This window comes from Centroberyx gerrardi, chromosome 21 (genome assembly GCF_048128805.1).
Source record: "Centroberyx gerrardi isolate f3 chromosome 21, fCenGer3.hap1.cur.20231027, whole genome shotgun sequence".
NCBI lineage: Eukaryota > Metazoa > Chordata > Actinopteri > Beryciformes > Berycidae > Centroberyx > Centroberyx gerrardi.
In genome coordinates this window covers 1,670,594-1,694,103 of record NC_136017.1, presented here as the reverse complement: position 1 = coordinate 1,694,103, position 23,510 = coordinate 1,670,594, and the positions used below count along the sequence as shown (strand labels likewise).

At 40.8% G+C, this 23,510-nt stretch overlaps 1 protein-coding gene and 1 pseudogene across 12 annotated transcripts in view; one reads left to right on the top strand and one right to left on the bottom strand.

Annotated features, from left to right (window-relative positions):
- Positions 1-2,078, bottom strand: part of LOC139911138 (NLR family CARD domain-containing protein 3-like) — a 50,162-nt gene extending 48,084 nt beyond the window's left edge. For 10 of the 11 annotated variants that reach the window (XR_013507583.1, XR_013507582.1, XR_013507584.1 and 7 more), the window contains exons 1-3: positions 1,940-2,078; positions 290-392; positions 61-177 (exon numbers count right to left, since the gene is read on the bottom strand). Coding sequence is in view for 8 of the 11 variants with exons in the window: in XM_078291007.1 (XP_078147133.1) it covers positions 61-177; positions 290-378 (206 nt within the window). In the remaining 3 variants the exon portion in view is untranslated. The remainder of the gene's footprint in view (positions 1-60; positions 178-289; positions 393-1,939) is intronic. The other variant, XM_078291010.1, reaches the window with a different exon arrangement.
- A 2,363-nt stretch (positions 2,079-4,441) lies between these two features.
- LOC144543017 (NLR family CARD domain-containing protein 3-like) lies at positions 4,442-23,034 on the top strand (annotated as a pseudogene). Its single transcript, XR_013507589.1, has 9 exons — positions 4,442-4,506; positions 4,619-4,735; positions 6,959-7,037; positions 7,199-7,427; positions 7,675-9,458; positions 9,568-9,741; positions 11,978-12,151; positions 22,038-22,084; positions 22,333-23,034. The product of XR_013507589.1 is annotated as an NLR family CARD domain-containing protein 3-like (transcript).
- The last annotated feature ends 476 nt before the right edge of the window (positions 23,035-23,510 follow it).

The following is a 23,510-nucleotide window of genomic DNA, read 5'->3' as shown; positions in this document are numbered from 1 at the left end:
AATTCATGTTATGTGGATGTGTAGCTGTTATTTTTTCTCATCTATATCATACATCTTCACCTCTGCACAGTAGAGTGATTTCCATCTCTAAAGTTTAAGGGCTCAGCAATAGACCAGTCGCTCTTCATGGACACACAGCTGGGTTCAGGGGAGTCTGGTCTCTCCTGCTGGACTGGGCTTCAACACAACAGAGACAGAGCTTTTACTCTGAATAATGATGCTGTAATGATTTCACTGCTGAGCTCTGAGATGGAGAACAGTCATGGACAGTTAGAGATCCTCATCTTACCTCTTAGCTTTGGTCTGGCTGTCATGTTCCCCAGACAGAGTGGTTTTAGAGGGAGGGAGCCCCTCCTCTCTCTCCTCAGACTGACTCATAGTAGAGCGAACACCTTTACACAAACACACCCAACATGCTGTTAGCTGGACTGATCCATTACAACAAGGTTTCCATTACAGGATATAATATTTCTGGTGTTGTTCATTCCTGACAGTAAAATGACAAATACACAGTACAGAGTGTTAGAAATTGGGTCATCACAGCTCCAGTGAGCCCAGCTGGATTGAAGCAAAACTGAAACTGAGGACGTTCTGTCAGGTTTGAAATCTGCTGTGTGGCAACATTTTGGCTTTCCAATTCATGAAGAAAATGGCAAAAAGCCAAATACCGACAAGACAAAGACACTGTTTGCAAGTATTAAGCCTTGTTTAACAGGAAACACAAGCAACACGCTGCACACATCACAATAAAAAAACTCCAGTCGCCAGTACCTGGTCAAATGTTGTTATTGCGTCTTAAATATAATTTAATTGGTCTGAGTTGTTTCTCTTCACACTACTTTTCTAATGAGAAATTTCCCTGGTTTTGCAGATGTATATTTTACAGTTTTTTTGTTTTTTGTTTTAACTCTTCAGGCTTATTTGGGATAAGATTAGTCTTCATTTATTTTTAACTGGGTTCAAAAACTCTTAAAACATTTTAAATTTGCTCTTTAATTTTACAGACACTGTCACCCGGTTTGTGGTTTGCACTTTTGTCAGAAATAAAAAAATATTTTTTTCAGTCATTGTCTTCATTTAGATTTTGCTCAAAATATCAAACCGTGAACCCAGTATTGTGTATCTAACTGTGAATTTAATGTATGAATGTTCAAAACACTATGAAGCCCTGCTCTTTCCAACAATTGAACTGAGCAGGTTTATACAGACAAAAGGATTTTTAAGCCTTGAGGACAACTGAAACTTTAAAGGTTCAAAAGTTTTAGTGTGAAAGGGAGTGAACCTCAGTTTTGTGGAGGTTATAGTGTTTTGTACACAGTGTATCAACAGAAACACAACATGTATCTGAGCTTTCACACTAGTTCTGACACTTCCTGCATATTTCACCAATGCAGTGAACTGAGATTACAACCTAACTAGAGTTTATCAGGCTTCCACTAAAAGTCACAAATAAAACAATGTTCTTTATGGCCACAAAGAGAACAAATGTTGGATACATTAAATTAGAAAGTAAGCAGTCAAACATTAAGGAGAGTTTAAGGAGGTTTTGATGGGATCTCCTCCATTAACAACACTTTGTCATCCTTCAAAAACCCCTCAAAACCCACCTTTTCACTCTTGCTTTTGACCTCTAATCCTCTCCCCCTTTCCTCCCTCTTGGCTCACATTTTTATATTTCCCTTCTTTTTTCTCATCTATTTTTATCTTCGCTATTGTAAGGTATTATTATTATTATTAAAAACTCCCTTAACTCATTTTAAGGGGATTTTGCACGGGTTAAGGGGTGAATTAATGTAAATTTATTACTGGTTTGTAGAGATGAACGCCATCTGCGAGCAGCAGGTGATTTGAAAGACTTTAGCACCTTGTCTTCCAAAAGTTGACTATGCAGTCACATCATAAAATGTCAGCTAGTGTATTCATCAAACAGTAATATTACCTTGGAAGATGTTTTCCTGGTGAATTCACATCCAGATCAAGTCACAGAGACTTTCTGCCTTCATCTGTAGAGGAAACACTGACAGAGAAGACGCTGCTTATTCTCCTTCGTCAGTTCTGGGTGTCTGTGTTTATTTCATCTGAGGCTGCTGTCACTTCCTCATAACTTCACTATCAAAGTCTCACCAAACCGGTCTAACCTGTGGCCAGAAACCAAGTCTGAGGCAGAGAAATCACAGATCAGGTGATGTAGTTCTACTGCGTGTCCACTAGATGGAGACATTAACCACATCATCTACAGTGAACTAAACAGCAGACCAGCACACAGAGATGTAATGCATGGAGGAGGATAAATTTATATCGATTTAAAATTCAATAACAGAGCGAGAATGAGAGTGTCGATCTAAAATCTGTCTGACTTCACACAAAATTAAAGCTGCAATATCAAAACAGTTTCTTTCTGAGGTGGAGCACGTGACAGGAGGTTAACTCTTGATTTTATTATAGCAGATTTGACTGTATTTTGATTACATTGTTTTACTTTGCACTCATGTTTGTGTTGCTGCAGCTTCCTCAGGTCTCCCATGAAGCAGGAAAGTCAGTGAACCCAGCCTGGTTAATTAAAAATAAGTGAATAATACATAAGATAGTTTCCACAACATCATAAATGTTGAACTTCTCTAAGAAACCCTATTTTAACCCTGTAACGCCATTTGTATCATATTTGATACAAAAGTTTCTGAGACCTCTACATCATCGACATGATCAATACTTTCCTGAAAAAACTATTGTATACAATCTGATACATGTTTTCTGCCCCCTGGTGGATTATCCAGGCACTGCAGGCAGTAGACGTGATGAATGTGTCAACAGAGACAAGATTTAAATTCAAGCCTCGATTTTTACACCAATATTTCCTGAATCAAACCTCTCTCTCTCTCTCTCTCTCTCTCTCTCTCTCTCTCTCTCTCTCTCTCTCTCTCTCTCTCTCTCAAATTCAGTTGGCATGATGACAAGTATTCTCATATTGCCAAAGCATCAAATTGTGTAATGATTTCAAAATAAACAAACTGCAAACTAAAGCAAAATGCATGGCCCCTCCTTTTATGGCAGTTTATAATATTAATATTAGCAGGCTGCAGCTTATTTTGCTGCTAATAATACAGTAATATTATTAATAAATATATAGGGGATTTCCTGGGCAGTATTTTAATTTATTGGATACCTTAATATTTTAAAATTTGGGGTTGTCTTGTTAAGAAGTGGAGCTCCTGTACTGCAGTGGGGACACAGCCCCTTCCTCTCTCTCTCTCTCTCTCTCTCTCTCTCTCTCTCTCTCTCTCTCTCTCTCTCTCTCTCTGATTTAGTTTCACTTTCATGTATCGTCGTGTCGCAGATTATTTTCAGGATTAAAAGGTATTGTAACCAGCAGTTTAGTGTATTTTTCTTTACTGACTCTATCCAGCAGATCTTTTATGTGACTGTTGCCGCCTCCCGTTAGTTTATTTAGACTAGAAAAAGAGGAAATCTACAGATCAGCTGTTAAAGGTTTGTCTGTCTGCTGAAGCTTCCTGTGGTTGACTGCTGCTCGCAGATGGCGTTCATCTCTACGAACCAGTAATCCCTTAAAAATACCCTTACATTTACATTGATTCACCCTTTAATCCACGCAAAAATCCCCTTAAAATGAGTTAAGGGAGTTATTAATGGTGGAGATTCCATCAAAACCTCCTTAAACTCTCCTTAATGTTTGACTGCTTACTCTCTAATTTGTTGACTTTGTGACCATAAAGAACATAAACCATAAAGAACATTGTTTTATTTGTGACTTTTAGTGGAAGCCTGATAAACACTAGTTAGGTTGTAATCTCAATTCACTGCATTGGTGAAATATGCAGGAAGTGTCAGAACTAGTGTGAAAGCTCAGATACATGTTGTGTTTCTGTTGATACACTGTGTACAAAACACTACAACCTCCACAAAACTGAGGTTCACTCCCTTTCACACTGAAACCGTTTGAACCTTTAAAGTCTCAGTTGTCCTCAAGGCTTAAAAATCCTTCCTCTTATAAACCTGGTCAGTTCATTTGTTGGAAAGAGCAGGTCTTCCTAGTATTTTGTACATTTATACATTGAATTCATGGTTTAACACAAGATACTGGGTTCACGGTTTGATATTGTTCCGATATTTTGAGCAACAATTGAACAATTATGACTGAAAAAAAACATTTTTTATGTCTGAGGGAAAACAACAAAAGTGCAAACCATACACAGGGTTACTACAGGTAAAATTAGTAAAATGTGAATAGGTTTAAGACATTTTAAAGCCAGTTCAGGAACTTCAGTGCATTGTATATTGGGCATTTTACTGTCAAGTGACCACAGCCCCAGAAGTGATCCTGTAATGGAAACCTTGTTGTAATGGATCAGTCCAGCTAACAACATGTTGGGTGTGTTTGTGTAAAGGTGTTCGCTCTACTATGAGTCAGTCTGAAGAGAGAGAGGAGGGGCTCCCTCCCTCTAAAACCACTCTGTCTGGGGAACATGACAGCCGGACCAAAGCTAAGAGGTAAGATGAGGATCTTTAACTGTCCATGACTGTTCTCCATCTCAGAGCTCAGCAGTAAAATCATTACAGCATCATTATCCAGAGTAAAAGCTCTGTCTCTGTTGTGTTGAAGCCCAGTCCAGCAGGAGAGACCAGACTCCCCTGAACCCAGCTGTGTGTCCATGAAGAGTGACCGGTCTGTGGAGCAACCTTATAATTTCAAAGATGGACACCGCTCTGCTGAGCAAAGGTAAGAATTTAAAACAGATGAGTTTATTATCCAGCCTTCCTTCCTCTGGTGCCTCTAAATGGTCCTAACAGTGCCTCATGGTCAGGTAATCAAAGACATGTAGCAGCTCCCTGATCAAGGACAACGAGCTGCAGCTGGATGACAGGGAGCTGAGCTGGGCTTTAGTTAGCAGTTCACTCTCAGCAATGGAGCCGAACACATCTACAGTTTCTACAGCATGCGTCACTGTTGATGAAAGTGTTTGTTTTCTGTTTATGATATTATTTTGGGTTGTTATTGTAATGTTCTTTCACTTGACTATTTGATAATTCTATTTAATTAATTTCTTTGTTTGTTTCAACTGCAGAGACCATGACAAACATGTCTGAGCTGTCAGAGCTCAATAAATGACAACCTGAGCTGCATGTACTGAGTCAAGTCTCTTTAATGGATATCTCATAGCGGTCAACTGCCATTAACAACCAGTGTGGGAGAACATTCCAGTGCAGTCCCAGATAATATTTTCAAGTGGTATCATGTCATGAGATGTAGAACTGGTCCAGCCCTTCATACTCTGTTGATTTAGTTTCCTCTTTCAAAACATCACATCCAATAATCAGGGCTGACTGTCCTGATAACAATGTATCTTGAAAACTCACAATATATTTCACACACTACTTCAAGAGAGTTCTTTAGATCTTCACGTGTTTCCCAAAGGATTTCATGACAACTTTTCAGGAATCATTAATTTTCTTAGCTGAAAGCAGAACAAGTCAATTGAAGAAACCTTAATTATATATAACATATAGTTTATAGCCTCCAACAGTTCACGTTATCTTTATGAATGTATATAGTTCTATATATTATTTGTAATGCTGCCATTTCAGTAGAGTTGTGACTGACAGGCTGCCTTGTGGATGGAGTCTGGTGTGTGATATCGACCCAGCTCAACATTATAGTTTCTCTTGTTGAAATATTTACTCAATTTTCAGGCTCATAAACCACACTGTGTTGTTGTTGACCAGTTGCCTGGGATTTGCTTAGAACAGTGCAAAATAGCTGACTGCATAAGGCAGAGGGTATTAATGCAAACTAAAGCATATTTGAATTTGGTGTAGCCTAATAATAAATTAATTAGTGAAAGAGAGATAGCATTATTTATTTATTTAGACAGTAAGGGTTGGTGCAAAAGGAAATGGTTTTGATGTGGAACAGAGTTTAGGTACAACAGTCTGTCTGCTGTAGGATCTCACCTTCACTCCTCCTGCAAAGAGAGACTTGAAATCTCAGGACTAGTGCCTGGTTGTCATGAATGAACAACGCATTTCTTGTACTACTTGAGTTGTGAGTATTTTCGGGAAAACCTCGTGAAATGATCAAATGTCTTGAAGAATGATTGTTTCTGCCAGGATTCATCATGACAGAACACAACACTTTAAACAACGTGTGTGTGTGTGTGTGTGTGTGTGTGTGCAGTGGTGGGTAGAGTACTGAAAATCTATACTCAAGTAAAAGTACAATTCCTCCCATAAAAAATTACTCAAGTAAAAGTGAAAATTACCATTTGAGAAACCTACTCAAGTAAAAGTAAAACAAAGTACCTGGTTAATAAATTACTCAAAGTACAAGTTACTCTCCATTTTAATATTTTTTAGGGTGTGCGGGCCAGTGCAAAATAATGAAAAAACAGCACTTGTTGATAAAACTCTCTTAGCCCTTTATAAAACAGAATATAAGTCTGTTTAACTTATCAAAGTAACCAAACCTATTACAGCCCCAAAATGCAGTAGATACCGAATACAATACAATTAATACATTTTTCATTTGGGGATTCCCATTTGTTGGAAGCTGTCTCTTGTTCTGGGTTTTGCTCCGTCATCATCGCATCGTGGTCAAAAGACAGGTGGTGCTTATTTTTCTTCCAGGCAGCTGGCAGCTTGGCATCTGCAGTAGAGGTGCTCCTCGCACGCTCCCCCCCCTCCCCCCTACACTCAATCCTCGCATTTAGAGCAGACTAGTTGTAACGAAGGTATGAATGGCAAATGTAATGAAGTAAAAAGTAGATTACTGGCTCAAAAATATACTCGGGTAAAGAGTAGAAGTACAGTTTTAAAAAAAGAACTAAAAGTACTCGTTCCTTAAAAAAAGCTACTTTTTTACTCACGTGCGTTACTTGTAATGCGTTACTACCCACCCCTGGTGTGTTGATATCTGGAGACCTAATACTTAATGTTTTCTCCACAGAGTTCACCAGCAAAGGAAACAGGTTCCCAGTGGTCAGTCTGCCCAGGAGCATCAAACAGACCTGGACTCCATATTTATGGTGTGTAAATGTACAACACCTTTTACTTCAGCTACAAAGAAAATGCAAATCAACCATTCTAGTAATTATAGTCTCCATGCTGCACTCTTTAGACCAGTGGGCTTTCAAACCATGCAAGATGGATGTGATGTTGTGTTCCACGGTTTTGTATTCTGTTCCAGCTTCTTGAGGAGAACATTGTCACTTTTGTGAAGAATGAGCTGAAAATGGTCCAGGGGATTCTGAGTCCAGATTACCCAGAATGCTCAGAGAAGCAGAGGGAGGATGAGGAGGTGGTGGACGGTGAGGAGGAAGAGCAGAGGAGGAGCAGCAGGGAAGCTTTTCTGGAGATCACTGTACACTTCCTGAGGAGAATGAAGCAGGAGGAGCTGGCTGACTTTCTGCAGAGCAGTAAGAGGCTTTTAACAGGTTTAACATGATGGAAAAGGGAAATGGTGGAAAATGAAAGATGTTTACATTTCTAAACTCTGCTGTAAATATGCTGTACACATCTGCATCAGATCTATACAATTCTGCACACACAGTCAGAACATGTTTGTCCACTACTGATGAGCTGATTAGATATCATGGAGTGGGAAAATATATACATCCACACTGAAATCCACTCATTGATTTCATTTGTTGTTTGTTCATTCAGAAACTTTTGCTCCCATCTGCCAACATCAACTCAAATCTAATCTGAAGGAGAAGTTTCAGTGTTTGTTTGAAGGGATTGCTAAAGCAGGAAACCCAGCAATTCTGAATCGGATCTACACAGAGCTTCACATCACAGAGGGAGGGAGTGGAGAGGTCAATGATGGACATGAGGTCAGACAGATTGAAGCAGCATCCAGGAAACCAGTGAGACCAGAAACAACAATCAAATGTGAAGATAGCTTTAAACCTTTGCCTGGAAGAGATAAACCAACCAGAACATTGATGACAAAGGGAGTGGCTGGCATTGGGAAAACAGTCTTAACACAGAAGTTCACTCTGGACTGGGCTGAAGACAAAGCCAACCAGGATATACAGTTCATATTTCCGCTGACTTTCCGAGAGCTGAATCTGCTGAAAGGGAAAAAGTACAGCTTGGTGAAACTTCTTCATCACTTCTTTAATGACACCAAAGAATCAGGAATCTGCAGGTTTGACAAGTTCCAGGTTGTGTTCATCTTTGACGGTCTGGATGAGTGTCGACTTCCTCTAGACTTCCAGAACAACAAGATCCTGACTAATGTTAAAGAGTCAACCTCAGTGGATGTGCTGCTGACAAACCTCATCAAGGGGAAACTGCTTCCCTCTGCTCGCCTCTGGATAACCACACGACCTGCAGCAGCCAATCAGATCCCTCCTGAGTGTGTTGACATGGTGACAGAGGTGAGAGGCTTCACTGACCCACAGAAGGAGGAGTACTTCAGGAAGAGATTCAGAGATGAGGAGCAGGCCAGCAGAATCATCTCCCACATCAAGACTTCAGGAAGCCTCCACATCATGTGCCACATCCCAGTCTTCTGCTGGATCACTGCTACAGTTCTGGAGGATGTGTTGAAAACCAGTGAGAGAGGAGACCTGCCCAAGACCCTGACTGAGATGTACATCCACTTCCTGGTGGTTCAGTCCAAACAGAAGAATGTCAAGTATCATGGGAAAGCTGAAACAGATCCACACTGGAATACAGAGAGCAGGAAGATGATTCTCTCTCTGGGAAAACTGGCTTTTGAGCAGCTGGAGAAAGGCAACCTGATCTTCTATGAAGCCGACCTGACAGTGTGGCATTGATATCAGAGCAGCCTCAGTGTACTCAGGAGTGTTCACACAGATCTTTAAAGAGGAGCTTGGGCTGTACCAGGACAAGGTGTTCTGCTTTGTCCATCTGAGCATGCAGGAGTTTCTGGCTGCTGTTTATGTCATCGTTTCTTTCATCGACTCTGGTGTCAATCTGTTGTCAGAACCACAATCAACCTCCAGAGACAAATCTCAGGTAAATCAGCTCTACCAGAGTGCTGTGGACAAGGCCTTACAGAGTCCAAATGGACACCTGGACTTGTTCCTCCGCTTCCTCCTGGGTCTTTCACTGGAGACCAATCAGACTCTCCTACGAGGCCTGTTGACACAGACAGGAAGTAGCTCACAGACCAATCAGGAAACAGTTCAGTACATCAAGAAGAAGATCAGGGAGAATCCCTCTCCTGAGAGAAGCATCAATCTGTTCCACTGTCTGAATGAGCTGAATGACCGTTCTCTAGTGGAGGAGATCCAACAGTACCTGAGTTCAGGAAGTCTCTCCAGAGACAGACTCTCCCCTGCTCAGTGGTTGGCTCTGGTCTTCATCTTACTGTCATCAGAAGAAGAGCTGGACGTGTTTGACCTGAAGAAATACTCTGCTTCAGAGGAGGCTCTTCTGAGGCTGCTGCCCGTTGTCAAAGCCTCCAATAAGTCTGTGTAAGTGCATAGAAAACTGGATAGATTCAATATACTAGACCTAATCTTTACACAGAGGAAAAACAAATTTATTTTCTATTGCTCATCTTTATCACTCATGATCCTTCAGGCTGAGTAGCTGTAACCTGTCAGGGAGAAGCTGTGAAGCTCTGGCCTCAGCTCTCAGCTCCCAGTCCTCTCGTCTGAGAGAGCTGGACCTGAGTAACAACGACCTGCAGGATTCAGGAGTGAAGCTGCTCTCTGCTGGACTGGAGAGTCCACACTGTAGACTGGAAACTCTCAGGTAAGATCAGTTTACTGTTTATTTCAATTGATTTGACACATTTATCCAAACTAAGGTCTATGCTCTCAAAACAGTTTCTCAGGTCAGGATTCCTGAATCTGCAAAGGGCGACCCTCCAAGTTTTACATCAGAATTTCAAAACCATGTTACATCTGCCTTTCTGAATTTCAATTTCATTTTCACTGGAAAAAAAAGTTTGGGAATTTTCCAGCACTTGTTTAATTCTGATCCAACTTCATATACACAACCATGAAGGATTTAGAGAAGATCATCCATGCTCTGATATCATGTCATTTAGATTACTGCACTTCTCTCTATTCCTGTCTCAGCCATAATTCACTGTCACATCTCCAGGTTGTTCAGAATAGAGCAGCTAGGATTTTAACTAGTGTTAAGCAGAGATCATATATCCCCAATTGTACCATCTCTCTACTGGTTACCACTTAGATACAGAATTAATAAGATTTCACTGATCACATTTAAAGCATGGCTAGTTTTGTCCAGAGTTTCACTGCAGAGCTCTTAGTTCCCTGTGAGCAGGAGAGCAAGCTGAGATCTTCAGGTCCTTCTGACTTTCCCTCAGTCTAGACTCAAGACTGAAGGTGAAACACTTTTCCCATCAGGGCCTCTAGACTGTGGAATGCCTTTCTGAGGGATCAGGCTCATCTGTTAAAACACTTTAAATCTGCTTTATATATCTCACTATTCTTCTTTGTAGCTTTTTGTAAAGCATTACATAGCACATACCATTTGGTGGATGTATTTATCCAAATCACCTTACAGTACCATGTGTGAATATATTTTTATCATTGGTGACTCCAGTGGGAATCAAACCAGCATCCCTGGCTTTGTTAGTGCTTCACTCAGCTCAGTGAGCTACAGCACCATGCAGAGTACACTGTAACCTCTGCCTTTAGATGAATCAAGTTTATCATTATTAGTAGTAGTAATCTGAAAGAAAAAACACAGACAACATTGATATTAGAATATAAGAGAATAATATTTTCTTATCTGTTCATGTCCATTAAGGCTGAGTGTCTGTCAGCTGTCAGAGAGAAGCTGTGAAGCTCTGGCCTCAGTTCTCAGCTCCCAGTCCTCTAGTCTGAGAGAGCTGGACCTGAGTAACAACGACCTGCAGGACTCAGGAGTGAAGCTGCTCTCTGCTGGACTGGAGAGTCCACACTGTAGACTGGAGACTCTCAGGTAAGATCCATTTACAGTTTTTTCAATTGAATTGACAGATTTCTCCAAACTAAGATCTATGCTCTCAAAACAGTCTCTCAGGTCAGGATTCCTGAATCTGGAAAGGGAGACCCTCCAAGTTTTACATCAGAATTTCAAAGCCATTTTACATCTGCCTTTCTGAATTTCAATTTCATTTTCACTGGAAAAAAAGTTTGGGAATTTTCCAGCACTTGTTTAATTCTGATCCAACTTCATATACACAACCATGAAGGATTTAGAGAAGATCATCCATGCTCTGATATCATGTCATTTAGATTACTGCACTTCTCTCTATTCCTGTCTCAGCCATAATTCACTGTCACATCTCCAGCTTGTTCAGAATACAGCAGCTTGGATTTTTACTAGTGTTAAACAGAGATCATATATCCCCAATTGTACCATCTCTCTACTGCTTACCACTTAGATACAAAATTAATATTAAGATTTGACTGATCACATTTAAAGCATGTCTAATTTTGTCCAGAGTTTCACTGCAGAGCTCTTAGTTCCCTGTGAGCCGGAGAGCAAGCTGAGATCTTCAGGTCTCCTTCTGACTTTCCTTCAGTCTAGACTCAAGACTGAAAGTGAAAACACTTTTCCCATCAGGGCCTCTAGACTGTGGAATGCCTTCCTGAGGGATCAGGCTCATCTGTTAAAACACTTTAAATCTGCTTTATATATCTTACTATTCTTCCTTATGGCTTTTTGTAAAGCATTACATAGCATATACCATTCGGTGGATGTGTTTATCCAAATCACCTTACAATACCATGTGTGAATACATTTTTATCATTGGTGACTCCAGTGGGAATCAAACCAGCATCCCTGGCTTTGTTAGTGCTACACTCAGCTCAGTGAGCTACAGCACCATGCAAAGTACACTGTAACCTCTGCTTTTAGATAAATAAAGTTTATCATTATTATTAGTAGTAATCTGAAAGAAAAAACACAGACAACATTGACATTAGAATATAAGAGAATAACATTTTTATATCTGTTCATGTCCATTAAGGCTGAGTGGCTGTAAGCTGTCAGAGAGAAGCTGTGAAGCTCTGGCCTCAGTTCTCAGCTCCCAGTCCTCTAGTCTGAGAGAGCTGGACCTGAGTAACAACGACCTGCAGGATTCAGGAGTGAAGCTGCTCTCTGCTGGACTGGAGAGTCCACACTGCAGACTGGAAACTCTCAGGTAAGATCCATTTACAGTTTTTTCAATTGAATTGACACATTTCTCCAAACTAAGGTCTGTGCTCTCAAACAGTCTCTCAGGTCAGTATTCTTCAGTCTGTTCAACAGATTTAAATCCTGCTTTACATGCAGCAGGGAATCGCGGGTCATTAATTTGTTTTTTTTGGAAAAATTAAGGCCTTAAATGCCATTAAAATGTCTGAAATTAGATTCCCAGAGGTCTTCAATATTTTCTTTATCATTTTAGCAATACTGAGTAATATTTTACTGGCTTGTTGCACAAAATAACCATAATATATCAGCGGGGGTTTACAAGTGTTGTTGATCAACGCCAGTCACTCCACTGTTACCTCAATGTTACCTAAACAATCAGTCCAGTCCCATACTCTGTTTTGGTGGAGATGATCTACGCCCCTCTTGAGTTCGGGACTCCTTTCAGTTTCATTTGTGCAACCACGGCAGAACGAACTGCAGTAAGCTTAAAAATCCTGACAGCCCGCAGTAAGAAAGCTGCTCCAAAACCAGAGTGAATATTGCTGCAGAGGTGGAGGAGCTTGGACTCTGAAAACAGGAGCGATGTGGAGTTGGCCGTGTGTTTATTGGACAGGTAAACAACTTATGATGTAGCTAAAGTTAGCCACGCGCCACATGGCAAACTTGTGTTTCCCCTGTATTTCTTTCTGACAGCGCGGGGGGGTTGACGCTTTTTCACGACCACATGTCGCTAATAGTCATTTCTACCATAAAGATGCGTCTCGGCAGAAATACATTTGATGAAAAAAAAAATTTCTAGCGGATTTTTTAAAAACATTTGTAGCAGTTTACTATGGGATATGTTTCCTCTTCACTTGACATGCTGAACTTTAACAGAACTTTAAGAGAGGGTGGAGCTGGGCTGTGTGACTGGTGGAGGAGAACCTCCTTGGGATACGTCTGACGATGTTGTTGTAGTTCCTGTGGCTGCCGTTAGATATTACTAAAGGGCCCATGTTACTAGTCCCTTACCTAATGACTTGTTTGAATTTTAAAAAACATCTGTATTTTAATTGTGATTTATTATAGCCATACCGTAGGAACCGTGTAACCTTATAATTCTGACAGACTGATTCAGGCCGCAACAAAATTGATGCATCATTACTGGATGCTTGGGAACTTTACAGTGAAATGAGTGTGATAAATGAGTGGGAAAGTCAGCGGAGACAGACAGACGCACAGGAGATGGCTAGCAAATCCAGAAATGGGAAAATGGAAATTTTCACAATAGCTGGAAGAGAAACATTTCCAGGTGTGGTTGTGCGCCGTTGACATAAATGACCGAGAAGCCTACTGTGCAGTCTGTAAGAAATCATTTAAGCTGCACTATGGTCATCAATGTTAGTGATTTGTTCCCACTCCATTCTTTTTCATGGCTACAACACTAAAGTGATGGACGTCTTCTCACCCATCAACACTGTGCTTGGTTTTGCTTTCACATTCTGCTTTTGTGTAACCTTAATTGGTGTGACCAGTTACGGCTCGGAGTGGCATTAAAATGTCTTCAAAGTAGTATTAAAAATGTCTTAAAAAGCATTAAATTCAATTTGCTAATGTCTGCAGAGACCCTGATGCAGGTTAATGTCAGTAAATAAACAGCTGACCTGAGGAGGATTTTCTCTGCTCACATGATTTTTAAACCAATTGTGATGCCAACATTTAGCACTGTTTTGTAGCCTCTGAATTACTTTCCATGAAACAAGCAAGCAGCAAGCAAGTTTATTTATATAGCACATTTTCCTACATTGAATGCAATTCAAAGTGTTTTACAAAAGAAAGGAAAAAAGATAGCATAAGATAAGAAGGCATAAAAGAATTAATTCATTATGACAAACATTAAAAGTGCATAAAAAGGGTACACAGGCAATTTAAAGTGCTTTACATTTAAATAGAAATACAATACACCGTTAAAATAAACAATTTAAAGTCATAAAAATAATCAATAGGAATCATTCGGAATCCCTCTTTCAATTTAAAGTGCCTAACATTAAAAGTAATAAAAGATATAAAATGGAAGAAAATAAAATACCAAAATAGCAGGAGACTTAGCTATAGGCAACACAGAACATGTACGTTTTTAGCCTAGATTTGAAAATGGTCAGATTAGGGGCATGTCTAATATTATCTGGGAGTTTATTCCAGTTTTGTGTAGCGTGATAAGAAAGTGGTGCCTCCCCATGTTTTGTTCTGCCTCTGGGGACGGTCAACAAACTCTGCTGGAGATGAATGCGTGGATCAGCTTGAAGATATTTCACTATTTCCTCTCCTTGCAGCATCAGTTGCTGAAACCTAAAATAGCAGAAAGGACTTCTAAGATTCTGTCACAAACTGAGACAAACTCTCAAACTGAACCAACTGAAGCCACAGAGCCGATCATGGATGGATACTGAACGGGCCAACCGGGCACAGGCCCAGGGGCCCAAGAGCTCAGGGGCCCCTGAGCCAGAGCCTGATACATGATGATGCTGTCACTAACTTTACATTTACTGCCCTGCAGTCAAAGGGCTTAGTCATTTATATCAACACCAAAGCCCCAAACTTCCCCCTATAATAACCTAAACATGAGTTTTGAAGGTGTCAACATGGCTCTGTCACAGTGAGTGTTCCCCTCAGTTTATCTATAGCGCTTTAGCAGTAAAGCGCTGCATTATTGTCCAAAGGACTTGTAATGTAAAGTCATGGTTTACGAAGACCCCAAAATGTTGTTTTCCACTCTTGATCTGTCAGTAGGGCCCACTGACTCATATACCATGCAGCTGCTGTGTGGCCAGACAGTAGATTTTGGGGCATTGCAGGCAATCAGAGGCATTTTGCACTTTAAAATATGTTTTTTAGGCCTAGAATAATATGTTTTTGCACCTTGTAATTCCTTTGTAATTGTTTATTTAGTTTTCTCTCCCATAAGTGCAATAACAAAAAAAGATAATAGGCATAGCAATATTATATACACAGTGAGAGCATACAATAGTTTTTTATGTTCATCTCACTTTTGTATTTAAAAAACTGTTTTGAATATTAATTTGAATTGGTCTTTAATAGCCGAGTATCCTACATATGTTATCATCATCTTTCAAAAAAGATAAGCTTATAGGCTTCCACTTTCATGTCCATCCTCACTAGATTAACGGGTGTGTTAGGTAAGACTATTTCATGATTTGTTTAGCCTTCAGAGGTCTACCTGTTGTTGCTATTTAATTTGCAACATGACTTGCATTCAGTTGTTAGAGACTTAAACGGATTCCAAAACTATATTCAGATAGGTGTTGTTATAGCCATTTTTTAGTTTAAAATAAATGTAATCGTGTAGCCTATGAATTATTGTATATATTCTTTTGTATAGAATTGTTATAGTAATGCCTTTGATTGCCTACTACCGGGAGGGACGTAATTGTTTAGTCAGGTGACTGAATGGCTACGTATACTCACCTAGTCATGACTGCTGGTGCGTCAGTCTAGCAGTGTCGAACGGGTTGAGGCTGTGGTTCAGTGCCAATTTTGACCACTCTCACTATTAGTTATAACCTTTATTTGTTTTCGTTATCTTTTGAGTTTAGCAGGAATTACGAAACCATTTTGGTTAACGTTTGTAACCCCTTTTTTGATGCAATAAATTATTCAAAGTTTCGACAAGTTTTCGGGAGTGCGTTTTGAAAACCACCACGGACTGCTACCCGTTCAAGGCATCGTTACCCTCGGAGGCCGTGACATTAAGTCAAAATTGCTTCGATACTGGACTGACTGGATGGACTTTCGTTTGATGAATGGACAGTGATTGTGAGAAGCACCGTGAGTAAAATTCGGGCCGCTGCGCTTGCACGCTCGCTTTTGTTTGCTGAACCTCTCGTTTGAAATGGGCTCTGCTCACTGGGTTTTGTTATAAGAACATTTGTATAAAATTTAAGAAGAATATTTTACGTTGGAAAATGGAAAGCCTTTCTGATCAAGCTATCGAGGAAGAAAGGAGATTGTTGCAAGCGATTAAAACGCGCCGAGGAAAGCTCAGCTCATTGACAAGAAAAAAGAATGAAGTAATTCATATGATTAAAACAAATAAGGAAACATGTGGACTTGTTTAATGAACTGTTGTCTAACTTTATGGAGCTGCAATTGGCAGTGCAATCCCTGTTAGATTCAGATGAGAGAGAAGCTGACCATGCTTACTGGTATGAGCCAAAGTTAATTGACTTCAGAGAATTCCTTAACACTGCTGAATCATGGATGCGTGAGGATGATGATGGTGATGAGGATAAAGAAGATGATGATGATGGTGATGATGATGATGAAGAAGAAAAGGCAGACAGTGAGCCAGGCCCTAGTGCATCTCAAGTGTCCAAGCAATCACACACCAGTGAGGGCTCAAGATCGATATCAGCTGCCTGCTTGGAGGCTGAGGCGGAGCGTGCTGCTCTAAGCGCAAAGGTTCAAACATTGGAACAGAAGCATGCTTTGGATATGGAGGAGGTCCAGCTAAAGGCCAAGCAAGAAAAGCTTGCATTAGCAGCTGAATTGGCAGCAGCAGAAGCCAAACCAAAAGTATTGAGACAATCTGAAACACGTTCAGTGTGCAGGAAGTCAGACATAAGCAGTCAACACTCTGCCTCATCTAAACCCTCCTCTGCTGAAACACAAAAAACACCAGTACCAAAAAAAGGCTCAACTATCCTTAAAAGCACCTGGCAAAAGTAAGCAGCATTCATTAAAAACGGAACCAATTGGTGCCCCAACTAACAGCCATACTCATGTAGAAACAAGTGCCCCAACTAACAGCCATACTCATGCAGAAACAAGTATCCCAATAAGCAACATCAATGTTCTTGCAGATGTGATGAGAAGGCAAAATGACATAACTGAAATGTTAGTTAAACAGAGAGCCCCTCTCCTTCCTATCAGAGAGATCCCTATCTTTAATGGTGACCCGCTTCAATTTCGTTCCTTCATCAGAGCATTTGAGAAAGGCACTCTGAAGAAAGCAAGCCATCTGTTCAAGCTTGACCCTGTGATGGTGGATGGAATTCTGAGAGTTGGTGGTAGGTTGAGCAGGTCTGCTCTTCCTGAAGAGACAAAGCACCCAATGATTCTGCCAAAGAACAGCCATATCTCAACACTCATTCTGCGTCACATCCATCAAAAGGTTGGTCATGGCGGTAGAAATCACATGCTGTCGACTCTTCGACGCCACTACTGGATACCGCATGCTAACTCTGCTGCCAGAACAGTCATCAGAGAGTGTATGACATGCCAACGACAACGGCAAAGACCTGGTGAGCAAAAGATGGCAGATCTCCCTGCTGACAGAATCACCGCAGACCTCCCGCCATTCACAGATGTTGGAATAGACTACTTCGGCACAATGGAGGTGAGAAGAGGTAGGAACACTGTGAAGAGGTATGGTGTCATATTCACATGCTTAACATCTCGTGCAGTCCATCTAGAAGTGGCACATACGCTAGACACGGATTCATGCATAAATGCCATCAGAAGCTTCGTCTGTCGTAGAGGTCAAGTCAGAGAGATAAGGTCTGATAATGGAACAAACTTTGTCAGTTCTAATCGGGAGTTGAAGCAAGCTGTCAGAGAGTTTAACCTAAACAAGATGCAAAGTTCTCTCATGCAGGATGGAATCAAATGGGCCTTCAACCCCCCGCATGGAGCTCATCACGGAGGAGTTTGGGAGCGATTGGTGCAGCAGGTCAAGAAAGTGCTTTGCACGGTGGTAAGGCAACAAGTGCTGGACGACGAGGCCCTACATACTGCTTTATGTGAAGTAGAGGCTATTTTGAATGACCGTCCTATTACGCCATCTACTGAAGATCCTAATGACCTTGCACTAACCCCAAATCATCTCTTGCAGCTCAAAGCAAAACCACTTCTACCACCTGGCTTGTTTAGGAAAGAGGACCAATACACTCAGATGGTGGAGGCAGGTCCAATACATCGCAGACCTGTTCTGGAGGAGGTGGGTGAAAGAATATCTCTCATTAATGCAAGCACGTCAAAAGTGGAACAGAGCAAGAAAAAGCTTTGCAGTTGGAGACCTTGTGCTTGTCATGGATGGTTCAGCACCCAGGAATTTGTGGCCATTGGGACGGGTCACGGAAACCATCGCAGACTCCAAGGGATTCGTTCAGCGTGTTCGTCTCAGGACACAAGCAACTGAGCTGGAACGACCCATCACCAAGCTATGCCTTCTATTGGAGGGGGTGTAGCTTTAGAAATGCATGCTGTGCCTGCTGTTGGAGTCTGGAATCTCTGGCTCTACATGTGCACTGACAAACACACTCCATTATGCTTGCATTCAATACATTTATACGCAATACATTTTCTCATAACGCACATACCCATGCATACATTTTTGTCTTTTTGAGTTTTTGGATCCTACGGATGAAGATTTTATTTTTGCCTTTTCAAGGCTTATGGACTGATAAAGAGACACTTCATGGAATGTAAAAAAAAAGGGAAAGAAAAAGGAAGTTGTATCTGATTGAAAATGTATGATGCTTAAGGCGTAGTATATTTTTGATATTCATGATAGAAATGCATTGTGTGTTATGGCTATATTTTTAGTTTTGTAATTAGTTGCTTAACAATAACTAGGGGCCGGAATGTTATAGCCATTTTTTAGTTTCAAATAAATGTAATCGTGTAGCCTATGAATTATTGTATATATTCTTTTGTATAGAATTGCTAAAGTAATGCCTTTGATTGCCTACTACCGGGAGGGACGTAATTGTTTAGTCAGGTGACTGAATGGCTACGTATACTCACCTAGTCATGACTGCTGGTGCGTCAGTCTAGCAGTGTCGAACGGGTGAGGCTGTGGTTCAGTGCCAATTTTGACCACTCTCGCTATTAGTTATAACCTTTATTTGTTTTCGTTATCTTTTGAGTTTAGCAGGAATTATGAAACCATTTTGGTTAACGTTTGTAACCCCTTTTTTGATGCAAAAAATTATTCAAAGTTTCGACAAGTTTTCGGGAGTGCGTTTTGAAAAACACCACGGACTGCTACCCGTTCAAGGCATTGTTACCCTCGGATGCCGTGACAGGTGTATTTCTAACATTATGTTGGCTTTGAGTGTGTAAATTTTGAGCTGTAAATCCTGAGTTGAGATTCAGGTGATATTGTGCGATTGGCTCTGCGTATACTTTAAAACGGATCCCCTTTATTGAAACATTGAGGAAAAAACTAGTAAGAGCAGCTCCTGACCACAGCCAGGCCTGCTGTTCAGAAGTGAAACAACGATTGTGTCTCATAAGGAGAAGCTTCTCTAACCTGTTGTCAGACAGTCTGTTCCTTCTGGAGCTGAGCAGCAAACTTCCTGAACTGAACAGCCGCTCCACAGGCGCTAGATGGGGTCGGGGTTTTGTACTTCATGTAAATGTTTTGGATGTTTGAGAACTGGTTGAGGGTCTCAATCCCAGATCCTCCTGACCTCAAATAATCCATCACTTCTTCTTCTGCTGAGTAGCTGTTTGTCCACCAGCGTCCTGCTCTGAAATCCAGATCTGTTGTTTAGTCGGAGTGTGTTTGTCGTTGGCAGTGGAGGCTCCTTGTCGGGTTGTTTTTCCCTGAGTTTCACGTTGCTGTGTTGCGTATCAGATGCTTTGATAAATTGGATGTTGTGTTTTTCTCTGTGGAAAGCGGTTTGCTGCCACACAAAGTTTACAACGGACGATAATGTTCTTTGCATCCTTGACTGAGATAAATTCAAAGTAATGGGAAAACTTCCAGCTGCTGAAAGTCTGCGTCTCTCCCTCACCCTCCAGCTTTTGTTTTGCTTCTTTAGATAGTAGCGACGTAAACCTGCTGCATGTCCTGAAGATATGAAGAAAAAAACAAACAGGGATTTGAAAAAAAAAAAAAACCTTTGAAAATTTCAAAGGAGAGAACAGAAAACGTTGACGGAGGTTCAGGTTTAAATAACGCAGTAACGTAGCGTTACTGGGATTAGAAACTGTAATGTAATGAAATTTTAATCCCTTACACTACTCGTTACCGAAAAAAGTAATCACATTACTGTAACGCGTCACTGAGTAGCCTAACGTGTTACCGCCCAACACTGGTGCCCAGGGGCCCTTTGTCTCATAATCCGCCTATGGAGCCGATCACTGGGTCAACTGTTTGCATTTGAGACAGACTGCAGGCAGAAGTGGCCCAAATCTTTTTTTGCTCATATGTGACTCAGATCTGTTTTTTTTATAACAGTGTGAACAGCACAAATCACATGGAATCTGATCTTTTCAATTCTGATTTGGGCCACTTTCATATGTGGTCCTAAATCAGATACAGGTCTGATTTTTTGCAATGCGACCTCAGTCTGAACAGTCATATCAGAATTCATGTGACTTTTATGTCATTCTAGATCGACATTCGTCACAATTCTGCGCTGGCGGGAGTCGCTCAGTGAATACAAACATGGAAGACAGCTGCGATGGAGGTAGTCAGTGGAGGGACAGTGAGGTGTTAGACCTCATAAGTATTTGGGGTGAAATTTTGGATGAAATCTGTTTCAGTGAAGCCATTCACGTCACGATCCCACCACTCCTGGCTCCGACTCTGCATCCACACACACCTCCGTACAGAAGTAGCAGCCATTGCTCCACAAAAAGCCATAATTAAAAATTTGGCTCTCTTTCTCCTCATCCTCGTCCTCGTCATCTGCTCACGAATTCGCTGGCTTCCACTACACATCAACTTATAAATGAAACCGTAAACGCTGACTTTAGTGGCATCCATGTTTACTTCCGTACAACAGCGTGCTGCGTGACGTCTTTGTTATTGTTCTTTTGCGCATGCGGGTCAGTTCAGGACCGGGACCAGTTCACACTGCAATCTGATATTGGCCACGTTTAAAAAATAATGTGAACAGCCAAACAAAAAAATCGTATCTGAGCAATAAATCCGAATTGAGCAGTAAGGCTTGCAGTGTGAAGGTAGACTTTTTGCCAGAATTTGACTGCATTGTCACAACTATTTTCACAGCTGTATACTAAAAAACATCTACCTATGTACCTTGTTTTGTGTGTGTGTGTGTGTGTGTGTGTGTGTGTGTGTGTGTGTGTGCAGGCTGTCAGGCTGTCTGCTCACAGAGGAAGGCTGTGCTTCTCTGGCCTCAGCTCTGAGCTCCAACCCCTCCCATCTGAGAGAGCTGGACCTGAGCTACAATCATCCAGGAGCCTCAGGAGTGAAGCTGGTCTCTGCTGGACTGGAGGATCCACACTGGAGACTGGACTCTCTCAGGTCTGGAGAGGCAACGTCTGCTAGGAGGCTGAGAGTCACACACATTTTCTCTGTCACACTGAGAAGATGAGAAACACTGAAAGTTCAGCTTTCTTGATTCTTGATGTATCAAGCTCACTTAAACTGTTGATTCGTGACTCTAAAAAAGGCCCTTCACTCCACATTCTTTGTTTTACCGTTTACTTAATCAGACAAAGGGATGAGGAGAAAAGGCACAGTAAAGGACATGTTCAAAGCCACGGTCAAAACTAATTTGTGCTCTAGCTCAACAGCTTCTCTCTATTGAAGGAAAATGTAAATACACAATCCACCTGATGCTTCTCTGCTGACAGTAATTAGCTAAAGAGAGACGAGCATTAATCTAAGGCAATATAAACTATATGTTACACAAGTAAATGTTAAATATTATCAATATGAATAAAAACAATCAATAAATCTATATAATCTAAATATATATTTTAACAAGAAATGTCTTACAAGTACTGTTTAATGTTTAATGGTGGATATGAGTGATGTTGTATGGAAAATCAGAAAATCACTTTTCAAGGATATGAAGGTTATTTGTTTCCATTATAAAGAGATTATGCTGGTCTGACTTTATTTAACCCCACAGTGTGGACCATGGTGGAGTGCAGATGTTGAAACCAGGTCTGGGGAAGTGTGAGTGTGTATTTAGTTTGATTCATGAAAACAAAGCAGCAAACATTCAATTTCTATTTAAATAGAAAACTCATGTATGTGACATCTATTCATTGAAATCCTACCCTGAAAAAAGATGGCTGACAAAATGTGTCATCATGAAACTGAAGAAATGAACAGTCAATCTGTTAATAAATCAACAGATAATAAACACAACAGGTGTATTAGATGAGAAGCTGCTGCTGTATTGAGTCTTGTTCTCTCATCAGATGCCTGTGAACTCACACTGGACCCAAACACAGCAAACAGAGAGCTCTTCCTGTCTGAAGACAACAGAGAGGTGACAGAGGTGATGATGGAGCAGCCATATCCTGATCACCCAGAGAGATTTGACTTCTGGACTCAGCTGCTGTGTAGAAATGGTCTGACTGGTCGCTGTTACTGGGAGGTCGAGAGGGAAGGAAGGGTTTCTATAGGAGTGACTTACAGAGGAATCAGAAGGAGAGGAAGGGGTGCTGACTGCAGGCTTGGAGGGAATGAAAAGTCCTGGAGTCTGTTTTGCTCTGATGATCGTTACTCTGTCTGTCACAATAACAGAAGAACAGACATACCTTCCCCCTCCTCCTCTGTCTCTAAGAGAGTAGCAGTGTATCTGGACTGGCCTGCTGGCTCTCTGTCCTTCTACAGAGTTTCCTCTGACATACTGATCCACATCCACACCTTCCACTCCACATTCACTGAACCACTCTACCCTGGGTTTGGGTTTGGGTTTGGGTTAAAGGTTCTGTTTGGTTCCTCAGTGTCTCTTGTCAGATAGAGGAGGGAGAGAGAAACACTCAGACTGCTGACCAAAGACAGCTGCTGAAAAGATAGTTCACTCTGGACAGGAACACACACACACACACACACACACACACCTTAATGTGAGAATAGTAATGTTTATATTTTCATGTGATTACTGTAACCAAACATCCATCAGTCAGTGTAAACAGAGTGTATTCTGTGTGTTGGGAAACTGAACAGGGTTTTAACAACACACACGTACAAGAACATGAACATTTTATTGTGAAAATGAAATGAAACCAGACAGAATCAAGTTATGGTTGTTCATCTTATAGTCTGTTGTTGATGATTGACAGGTTAAAATATCTTTCTTTTGCAACTTTGTTTTATTTGGTATTTTATACTCTTCTCATCATTCCAAGCTAAACATTTATCTAGTTTTATATAATTGTTTCTCAGAATTAAAGTTTATACTAAATGAACATTGTTTGGTTTTCATCTTTTCCAACAGTTTCAAACAGGATTTTTTTTATATTGAATAAAAATTACTATAAAATAAACTAATTTGTTCTGTTTTATAAGTTGTGAGTCATTTCATCTCAAAATCATGGGGAATGTAATGTATGACATCATTGATTTACATTGTCAAATTGTCTCTCAAGTG